The sequence below is a fragment of the Micromys minutus genome (genome assembly GCF_963924665.1).
Source record: "Micromys minutus genome assembly, chromosome: 12".
NCBI classification, from domain to species: Eukaryota; Metazoa; Chordata; class Mammalia; order Rodentia; family Muridae; genus Micromys; species Micromys minutus.
This window is the reverse complement of record NC_137981.1, coordinates 18,495,439-18,506,726: the sequence shown is the minus strand read 5'-3', so window position 1 is coordinate 18,506,726 and position 11,288 is coordinate 18,495,439. Positions and strand designations below refer to the sequence as shown.

General features: G+C 47.3%; 1 protein-coding gene across 2 annotated transcripts; it reads right to left on the bottom strand.

Annotated features, from left to right (window-relative positions):
* Positions 1-1,294: 1,294 nt before the first annotated feature.
* Positions 1,295-4,977, bottom strand: OTX2 (orthodenticle homeobox 2; the record flags this gene model as incomplete). 2 transcript variants are annotated; one of them, XM_080926880.1, is made up of 3 exons in its annotated part: positions 1,295-1,915; positions 3,792-3,967; positions 4,881-4,977. In XM_080926880.1, the coding sequence occupies 3 exons, from the start codon at positions 4,975-4,977 to the stop codon at positions 1,295-1,297; spliced, it is 894 nt and encodes a 297-aa protein (XP_080783006.1). The 2 variants fall into 2 exon arrangements, with proteins under 2 accessions (XP_080783006.1, XP_080783007.1); XM_080926881.1 differs by having other exon boundaries at positions 3,792-3,943.
* Positions 4,978-11,288: the final 6,311 nt, after the last annotated feature.

Genomic DNA, 11,288 nt, shown 5'->3' with positions numbered 1-11,288 from the left:
TGCTTAGCAATTAAAACCAAGCTCATAGCAGGGGAGGAAAAGATGCTAATATCTTCCTGGGAGTCCAGAGGGAAGTCACAGAAGTTATAAGTCACTGTCATTCACAGCCAGTTCACTCACAGACCAAAAAGTAAAGCTGAAGGAGTCAAACAACTAATGTCTTCTCTTCCTTACAATGAATGTGTTGAAAGTGACGGTGGGCCAACACAGGGCTTTTTCCTTCATAAGTAATGGTATAAAATTAAACTAGACCCAGCATTGTGCTAGAACCATTTTAATATAATTATACATATCTGCCAAATCCAGGAAGGGTTTATGCATATATAACTTCCAGTTAACGTCTGCAAGCATAAATGACAATGATCTCAGATTAAAATTCATCAGGGCCAGAGCAATGTCTCTTCTACTGCCAGGTTTACATTAAATTACGGGTGAATTAGGGTCCTTTTGCTTCTTCTCCATTCTTGTCCAGAGACGGCAGGGCAGAGCTCACCTCCAGCCAAAGGTAATCTTTCTAGATCGGTATTCAGTTGCTCTGGATTTTGCTTATAATTATAACCTATTTAATCACAGAAGAACCCCTGCGGAGGTGGAGTTCGAGGTTGCATACAATAACAGGAGATCACAGTTTTGACGTCTAGCACAGATTAAAAACCACAGATGGACCATTTATATAAGACACACGCTGATTGTCTCTTAAACTACATATCGACTCCGTATGAGCATTAATCTTTTTTTTTCTTTAAATAAAGTAGTGCATCTAGGACAATCAGTCACACAATTCACACAGCCCTGAAAAGTTTTCTCAGTGCCAACTACCAGTTGGTCATGAAAGGTGAATGAGCGTGGGACATTGTCCATTCCTAAGATTCAACCAAAAATTGGCTAAAACACCAGATCACTTCTGCTTTGAAGGCCATGGATGACCTTCCCTCCTTTCCCTCACAACTCAGTTTTGCTTGATTATTTATTTTATTTTATTTTATTTTATTTTGAGTGGTGTTTGGTTGCATGTCGCTAGAATATATTTAATCAATCATTTGCAAATCAGAAAAACCAATGATCTAGAACTATAACAGAATCTTAAGTAGATTGGTTTGTCCATTTCAGGTTGCTGGTTGACAGACCCTTCTAAAGCCCTTCCTGTTTTCCTTCTATGCCTCTCGGTAACTTTGATCAGGAGTCTGAGAGCATCATCCCATCTAACTCTTTTAACCAATGCCTGGCTAAAACTGGAATGTCCAGCCCAGCATATTTAAAAATCACCCCCAAAAAAAATAGCTTCTACGGGTCTTCACAAAACCTGGAATTTCCATGAGGATGTCTGATCTTTATAATCCAAACAGTCAGCATTGAAGTTAAGCTTCCAAGAGGCAGTTTGGTCCTTATAATCCAAGCAATCAGTGGTTGAGTTAAAACCCAAGCTTGAAGCTCCATATCCCTGGGTGGAAAGAGAAGCTGGGGACTGATTGAGGTGGCTGGTGACAGCATTGGTACCCATGGGACTGAGTGTGGCCCCTGGTCCAGGAAGCTGGTGATGCATAGGGGTCAAATAAGATCCACAGTCCATGCCCCCAAAGTAGGAAGTTGAACCAGCATAGCCTTGACTATAACCTGAAGCCTGAGTATATGTCATGGGATAGGACCTCTGCATGCAGGAGGAGGAGGTGGACAAGGGGTCAGACAGTGGGGAGATGGAAGCTGGACTCCAGATAGACACTGGAGCGCTGCTGCTGGCAATGGTGGGGACTGAGGTACTAGAGGGGGGAGTGAACTGGCCACTTGTTCCACTCTCTGAACTCACTTCCCGAGCTGGAGAGGTCTTCTTTTTGGCAGGTCTCACTTTGTTCTGACCCCCGTTCTGCTGTTGCTGCTGCTGCTGACGGCACTTAGCTCTTCTGTTCTTAAACCATACCTTGAGAGCAAAAGAAACGTCTTTAACATGGACACAGCCATTCCAGAGTCGGCCCAGATTGCGGGGCTACACTATCAGACAATATCCTCTGCTGCTTAAGAGAAGACTCATAAAGCACCCCCACCTGTATCTCCCCAACTGTGGGAAAGGTCACGTTATACATCGTCCATAACAAACAAATACACGGCAGTCACTCTTAATTATAAGCTAAAAATGCCTCTCTTTGCTTTTCAATTTTATTTCCTCTACACACAGAGAGGAACCTCGTTGGGATGGCTATGTCCATGTTCTTTTAGAGGGAACTATTCTGTTTGCATTGCTCTGTCCAGGAAGCAACAGCTAATGTGCAGGTTGGTTCCATGAGGGTTTGTCTCTCCTAGACTCATAAAAGAAATCTCCAAGAAGACATGCTCCTGTGGAGAGGAGATCTGAGCCGGTGTGTGCTGAAAGCTTCTTTGTAGTGAATGGACTGACTTGTGTGGTTTCTGCTTTGAGCTCAAAGACAGAACTAAATACCAGTCCTCAAGACTCAAGTTTGCGCCTTCAGATTCACGCACAGCATACTCTGGTCTCTGCACAATCCACTGAGCCTTCCAATCCGGAAAGTCATGGCGGCAGCAACCCTGTGCAGTCTGTCATGCAGGAGCTTATGATAGGAACTACTGAGATTTGTCCTAGCTTTAGGTCCTGCCTCTTCATAGCTCCTGAAACTCTGAGGATGAAGCTAGCCTAGAACTCAGATAATCACTTGCCTCTGCATCCCTAGGGCTGAGATTTAAAAAAACAAAACAAAACAAAAAACCAACCAACCAAACAAACAAACAAACAAAACAAAAAACCCCACTATTGATTACAGGTCCTTGATTACTGTTGAAAGAGTTCTCCATTTGGTCTTTATAAGTATGGCAAACATAGTTACACCCCCATTCTCATCCCCCACCCCCACCCTCGCCAGGGCCAGGCTCCACAGTACTAAATATCCAGAGTCGGTTTGCTTCTATTTGGGTCAAGACTTACAAGTGCTAAAAAAAAAAATTTTTTTCCAACCCACTTTGAGACTTTTTGTTTTCTGCTTTGTAGTTCACAATGATGTCTGGCACTTTCAAAACAATGTCATATCCAAAGGAAAAGTGTGCTTGTGGGGGGAGGGGAGATGAGGGGCCAAGCACCAAAGAACTCCACTGAGGGCTTGCTCTCCAGTCAAAAGGGAGGTTTTCTCCCTTTCAGAATCAAATATAGGGATAACTAGAGTAAGAAGTGAGAGCATCCTTACAGATACTGTGACTGGCTGTGGAATGGGAGAGTTAGAAAACAGAGTTCTGTCCTCCAAGTCAACCCTCCACACACACACACACACACACACACACACACACACACACACACACACACACACTTTTGTCAACTTATTTTGGTGAGAGCACCTTTTCTGATTCTGTCACTAAATTAGGTATGGCCTTGTTAAAATCATCTGCTTATTCTTGTGTGCTTTATTTTTAATTTGAACTGTCCAGAAAACTCCACGCCCCTGCTCCCACAACACAAAAGTCCACAAAGGACCACGTGACTACCTTTGAAATCTGCCCTATGCTGCGTCTCCAGCTGCAGGGAGACCTACAGGTTCTAGGACTTTCTGGTTACAGCTGGAGTGCTACTCCAACCTTGCAACCTAGGCCGGAAGACCCTGGTTCATAAGATTAAGGAGGGGACAGGAAGCAAAAGGAGAGTAAAAGGAGAATGGTGCCCTGGCTCCTGGGAGTTTAGGATTTCAAGCCCTTCTTTTGTCTGGAACATGCATCTCGGGCCCTATTGGGTCAGTATAAACCAAGATTGGAGGAGGGCAAGGTCGAGAAACCCGAAGTGTCTACATCTGCCTTACCTGCACCCTGGACTCTGGCAAATTGATTTTCAGCGCCACCTCCTCCCGCATGAAGATGTCTGGGTACCGGGTCTTGGCAAACAGAGCTTCCAGAACGTCGAGTTGTGCCCTGGTGAAAGTCGTCCTCTCGCGCCGCTGTTTCCGGGGGGTGGCTGCAGGACAAGAAGCCCAGGGCCCTTTAGGGTGGGGGAGCAGTTTCTCAGTCACAGGACTTTTGCCTCGGTCCTCAGACTCCCCAACCTCCCCCTTCTCACTGTATTATTACAGAGTATCCCCACGTCTCCCAAAGCCTCCCAGGACCTCCCAGTGCAGTGCTGCCCCCCCACTCCCGGAGGTCAGTACAAACCACTTGGGGAACCAACAAAATAAAACAAAGAACCACAACTCCCACCCCCACGCCCAATTCTGGAAACAAGCAGAAAACAACCGCCAGGCCACACCAGAAAAGGCTGTCTAGCAAACTTAAAGGCTCTGCAAGAACCAGACGTTCAGACTGACGCAGCGAACGCGCGGAGCCAGTTCCCACGGTGTTTTAACACCGCAGGGACCTTTGTTCTTTTATTTTTAAAATGGGACATAGTTCATACTTTTATGAGTATTTGGTTGGGGGAGGGAGAATCTGATCAGAAAATAAAACTGCCTGGCACCCGGAGGGAAGCCACACCTCTGAGGATTAAAAGGAGGGGGCATAGACATACCGGAAGCCCCTAGCGAGGTAGGACGGTAGGGGACAGTAAGGGGAGAGAATTCGGCTACTCCCAGAGAAGTAATAGCTAGGAATTGGGCGTGGGGCATGTTCAAGTGACAAGGTCAACAACCTTCCACGACCTAGCCCAATGAATGTCGCCAAGCCACTCTAATTAAGAATGGAGCGGTGTGATTCTGCTACTACTGCAGACCCAAGATTTGCCTCTTCCCATCCTCTGTTCCCTCCCGGGTCAGCAAATGCTCAGTGGCAGTTTCATGACAAGGAAAAGGCACTGGGAACCCTGCCTTGAGTTTGAGTGAGGAAAGCGCGCCCTCCGACCTCGGAGTTCCCGAGTGGCGAGCTTGGGGAAGGGCGTCGGGAACGCCGCGAGACTCACTTACCCGGGTAGCCCACGGAGGGGTGCAGCAAGTCCATACCCGAAGTGGTCAGACTCAGCCCATTGACTGCGTAAGGCGGTTGCTTTAGATAAGACATCATGCTAAGGTTGTTTGGAGGCGCAAAGTCGGCCCAAATTGGGGGTACCCAGCCGGACGGTCTCGATTCGCCTGGAGTGGACAGGGTCAGGGTCCTTGGTGGGTGGATTTGGAGTGACAGAACTGAGGGCAAAGCAAACAAACAGAAATGCTGGTTTACTGCTTCGGAGGGAGCACCTTCCCCCACGGTCCAGTACTAAAAAGAACCCGGACGACGCTGGGCACAGGCTTTTAAAGGAGTTGCAGATGCGCCCCCCCATCCCCCTAACCCCCAGCAGCTCAAAAACTAGTGGGGATGGAGTGAGACTAGATAAACCTGTCTTCCCCACCCCCACCCTAAACTTAAAAAAAAAAAAAAGAAAACCGACCGGAGGAAAGCAATTACAATCTGCCTTCCCAAGAACAAAACCCCACGCCTCCAAATGCGCGCATTACATTCCTAACCCAACATTTGCATAGGACTCATTGGCTGGCACTAGCTAATTGTCTCAAACAAAACTTGATTGGGGCCATTTGCAGAGACAAAGAACTCTTTGGCTAAATAAATAATGCTGATAACAAAGCCCATTGGTGAGAAACAAAGAAACAATTCAAGAAATCTACCTCTTCCCAGACTGTTGCCTTTCCCTGGCAGAGGTTTTAATTATCTTAGCTGTTTTTTTTTTTTAATTATTATTACCACTTTCAACTGCTGTGAACCTAAAATGTAGACGCATTCAACATTTAAAACCAACTTGCTGAACAACAAATTGTGAAAACTGCCCAATCACTATTCTCCCACATTTGAAGTCATTTCCAGTAATCATTTTCACTTAATTAGTAGCCTGGATAATTAGATTTCGAAGTAACAGATTTATTAGGGTTTTGGAGGACCTTGATTATATGTGTCTAAAGAACTATAGCTAAACAAACAAGTATTTAACTTTTTAAGCGACACCCATCAAATATTTAATTTAAACATACTGGGGGAAAAAAGTCTTCAAAACTACCACAGGGTTTGCCAAAAATGCTGAAGTTAGAATCCTAAGTGAAGGAAAGTCAAATCAACTGCTGTCCCCACATTTTGCAAGTCCAGAGGGGTGCATTCCTACAGCAGGCTGCTTCCTTGGTTTTGATAGGAGGCTGCAGATCCTGTGGGAGGCAAATTTTCTTGGATTTTTCGATTCTCAGGGGCTGCAATGGGAGCTGCCTTACCACATTTTTATGCTTGAAGTTGATAAAACATCCAAAGCTATGAAACTCAGGATTTCTCTCTACCTTTCAAATTTCCTACACTTTTGTAAGAAAGAGAACTGGGTTGGGAGAGGGGAAAAAAAAACAATTTATGTGTTCCTTTGCTGAATCCCCTCCCCCAGGTCTATGTTAATACAGGCAGACAATATGCAAAGCTGGCTTTTATTTTTCCAAAAGTGAGGCACTTAAATATCTCTGCTTTGAAACTTTAACATTCTGGGAAACTTCCTCAAAATGGCGGATGCAAGACTGAGCCTCTGTCACCTTCATAATGAAAGTCCATTAATGAAAAATTAAGACTTTAGGTTTTCATATTTACCTTGCTTAAGAGACAAGGGCAAAAGCTTCACAAACAGAACTCAACTGTGACTTCTTCCTGATTTAAATTCAGCAAACAAGTCTTGTTTTCCCACCCTCAAATGTGACTTTATAAATGTCCGTTTTAGAGAACTGGATTATTAACTAGTAAAACTTTTGCGAAGAACACTTTATATTCTGTATTCCTCCTTTCAAGATCTAACTATTTGGGGGTGTGAAAGTAACAACACTATTTAAAAAACCCAGTCGTTCCTTATTTAAATGCCCTCTAAAGAGGAGTTTTTAAAAAATACAACCTTGTTCTCTTGGACAGCTCTGAACTGTTATATATGATGTTAAGGCGGGAAGTATATTTATTTACTAACCTAGCTCTCCCCCAATTAGAACTCCAAAACACGTCGTTCAATAAAAGCAGCATGTTCCACGGTAAAAAGGCAGCAACCGAAAGTTCGGGGCGAGGTCCTTGGAGAGCCAAACGGCTCAAAATGTCAGTAAAAACTATTTTTACTTTTCCTCCCGGAGGTATGGGCGGAAAAAAAAATAAGAAAGAAAAAAAGAAAAGAGGAAAACCCAAACCCAAACCCCAGTTACCCACAGCGAGCCTAACTAAAACACGGCTGGATAATAAAGACGGCTGCGGGCCCTTCCCTGAAACTTTCACAGCCTGGTAAGGATTCCATTCTAGCTTCCTCTCCACGCACGGTGCAAAGGGGGATGGGGGTGGGGAATCCCTTCCTAAGACCCAAGGGTTAATGTAACCGCTCTCGAGGAGAGATGGCTCCTGAGAGCTCATACCTAGGAGCAAGCGGCGGAAGCGTGGCGAGTCCCCAGTGCCCTTCCTCCAGGCGCAAGCGATTGGGTCCGGCGTCCCTGCTCTGCAGCCTGGCGGACCAGCAGCCCTGATGCCCAAGGTTCTCCACTGCCCGCGCCGGCCTGCACACCCTTATATTTAACGGTCAATTCGTGCAATCTGTCGCTTCCCCCTTTCACCCCCCCCCCTTGGTGTTTTTTTTTTCCTTCCAAGAAGTCCATCTACCAGTTGCTGTGTCCTCGCTCAATAATAATTACCTCGTCCGAGAATTAATTATAATAAATGTTTTCTTGATAAACTAACGAGATAATCCGAGGGGCACACGTCCCTTAATTACAGGCCGCCGTGCTCAGCTCTGCTTCTGGTCCTGGCTGATTAATTTTCTGCATGATAGAAAGGAAACAAAACTTCGCGGACTGGCGACTTGGCCCGAAGCAGGGAAAAGGACCGGGAGCCGGGGGGAAGAAAGGTACGCGGGCATTTGGAAAACAGCCGGTGCCGGCCTCTGCCCCGCCAACTCGAGTGAAAGTTTCTGGCCTCTGGGAATCAACAACTCCACCACCCGAGAGGGAGGGAGAAAGAAATGTGCCAAAGGGTTGGTCTTGACTATTAATTATAGTTCAGAGAAGCCTCGGTCTGGAAGGAGAGGCCTGGGTGCCTACCTTATTCTGGGGGAGGAGTTTGCGCTCAACTCCGCTCTCGTGCTAATAACTTTCGGTGACAGGGGAAAAGTCCCGCGGTGAGCAGACGAAGCCCTGACCCCCAAAGCTCTGGGACGGAGCGCAACCGTTTCCAGGGAAGAGCAACTCAGCTCCCGGTCCCCTCCCCACGCGGCTGGGCCAGCTTTCGCTCTCCACACACTATTCTTCCTCACAAGGACGAAATCGGTTCGGGTCTCTGAGGTTTGTAGAGTTTACGGTGAAATCAGACACTGGCTTTCTATAGTCCCTCGGACGCACGAACACGCCCAGGCCCGGTGTCATTGGGGACCTTCTAATAGTTCGTTTGGGGAGCAGGCCGAGAGCAGGGTCTGGGCCTCGGTAAGCCCCTCCGTATGAGGCTGCCCTTGACCCACGACACTTCATAGTCCCCAAGCCTGGAAAGGCTGCACAGAACGTGCTCAACCGGCCACGATGCTCCCCCCAGGCACAGAACAACTGAGGACCCGAAGTCCTTCCGAGGGAGAGATTCGGGGGTCTCTGACCCGGAGCACCCGGGCGTTCACCCTCACTTCTGGCTGCTCTAGGTGCGCACGTGCCCTGAACCCCACTAGGCAGAGTCGCCTTTAAAGCCTGTCCAACTAGCGGCCTCGGCCTGGTGATCTGGACTAGAAACCCCGACCTCAGTGTGTAGTCCCCGGGTTGGGGGAGCTGCACCCCTAGGGATGGTGAGGCGGGGAGTAAGGATGGAAGAACCCCAGAGGCTTTGAGAAGGGGCGGAGAGCAGAGCCGCACCAGGCTTGGGGAGAGAGGACGGGAAAATAGGAGAACAGGCGGCGCAGGAGTAACAAGATGCCGGCGCCGCCGCCTCCCCGGTTATCCGCTCCGGTTTCGGCTCCCGTGCAAACTGAGGAGTCTAGAGCAGCCCGGGGCCCCCGCCGCTGACGGGGGAGCCGGCCTTCTGGCGCTCCGGCCTTCGGACGCGCCCGCCTTATTATCATTGTTTTAATTTACCAACCTAGGTACATCGCACAACCATCATTTTGTCATGGACTCTTCAAAACGTCCTTGGAACCAAGCCTAAGGACTCCAGCTAAATCTAGGAGCCAAAAAGCAAAGCTCGCGAGGAGAAGCCATGAATAGCGTGGGCAGAAGAACAAAACCCCTCCCCAACTCCCAGATTAGACTCATAGGATTTCTACGACATTCTACAGTAGCGGCGACCCCCGGGAGCACGCGTTCTCCCTCCCTCCCACTCCCGCCCTCTTCTAAAGATCGTCAAATTTTTCTAATGGTCATTGTTTTGTCTCAAAATTATCATTAAAAAATAAAATACATCAACCCCTCCTCCCCGGAGGAAGCTCCACGTTCTCAGAGTTGCACACTGGGGGTGCGGAGGTGACTGCGGACTGGGGAACACAAAGATATCGCTATAGACAAGACAGACGGACACTTACCTTACAGCCGCATTGGACGTTTGAAAAGAAAAAAAAAATCAAATTATCCTTCAAAATTCCAAGTAGCCAGCTATCCTAAAAGAAATGAAGAGTATTCAGTTAAAAACCTTGTAGTCTTCACCTTTCCATAAAAAAAGTCAAAACAACCAAAAAAATTTAATAGAAAACATAAAACGAAGTGGCCAGAATTGTAAACAGGCGTGTGTCCGTCTACGATACATACAAAGTAGACGTGGCGACTGAGCTCCTCTAGCGATTTTTATTTTTAATAACAGTGGAGGCCGAATTGGAGCTGAAGAAGGTTCCGCTCTCAGGGAGATTTGCTGAGAAAGCGCCTCTCTGGCAACTTTTTGACGCAAACTCTCCAACCAATGGCAGAGAGAGAATGATTGACACTTCTAAGCCAGAGGGAAAATAATAAAAACACACAACAGGGGGAGGAAAACAGGCCGCTGCTGCACCGGGGAAGAGCAGGCAACAAATCCAGGCCTCCGACACTACCAGAACGTTCTTTAAAACACTGGGCTGCGCTTAAAATATACATTATGGGCCCGAGCATGTGAACTAATTGTTTAATTAAAATGATGGACAGGAAGGCCTCCCTCTTCGGTCTTTTCTTTTTCTCCTTATACCCCTTGCTTATGCCCCTTTTCTTTTTTGTTTTTATTTTAAAGAAAGGACACCAAACAACGTAAGGCAGGAAAATATTTAAGTCAATTAATATTGACTTGGGGAGGGAGGGAAGGAGGGAGGAGTGCCGGTTTTTGATTCCAACCCTAGCAAAGAATGTGTGGGTCCGAGACAGAGCTCAAACTCGGGCTCACGTTTGAAAACAGGGCTATGTCCTTTTAAAGAGGGACCAGACGGCGCTCAGGGGAAAAGGGATGGAAGTGGACTAGGCTGGGACTGAGCTGCGAACAAGCCGTGTAGACAGATAAAGATTCATAAGGCTATAAACTGTCTGAAAACCTCGGCGTCTTGGATGTTTTTCAATCCCTTACGAATAACTCTTGATCTCTGGGCTTCCAGGCAAGATATTTCAATTTGATAAGCCTAGAGCTATATGTGAAAGTAGACGTGAATTCACAAGTTTACCCCCAGGGCCAAGGGAGAGGACAGGGTGACGAAAACCCCCCAGGAGAAACAATTTCTGCCTAAGAACAAACTCTTGGGGCTTCAAGGCCAGGGAGTTACCAGGGGTGGAGTCGCCCTAGCCTGAGGCTGAAAGTCGGGAGCTGGGATGCATCAGAATCAACCAACTCAACTTCTTCAGGTTCAGATCCCCGACCCGACTCTTTTCCTAAAAGAGCAGATATACATTGGACAGAGTCTTAGGGGACCGGGACGGGGAGCAAATGTTACTCTGGGTGTGCGAGTGGAGGATGGGGTAGGCGGAGAGGACGGCTTTCCCCTCACAACTCCCACTGCAGAAGGAAAAAACAAAAACAAAACAAAACAAAACAAAACAAAAAAAAAAAAAAAAAAAAAAAAAACCCACCACCGCCTCACTACCTCAATCACTGCCACCACTGCTAGTGGGCCCAAAGAAACAGCTCGCTGCCTTTAATTTGGGGACCTATGTTAATGAAGTTGGTAATTAATTCGTCGCTTTGTTGTCGGTTCTTATACTGTATGTGTAATCAAATGTGGCCGTCCTTGGGATTTACAGCAATTAGCGAATTACGGGAGTGCGCAGGAGGCTGCAAGTTCTCGACAGCCCGGCTGAGCTCGGCTCCGGCTCGGCCTAAGACTGGGCACTCCGCTGCTGCCGCAGAATTGCGGTGCGTCCTAAGAGCGCCGTGTCCTGGAGGCTCCACAAACCCGGGAGCACCTCCGG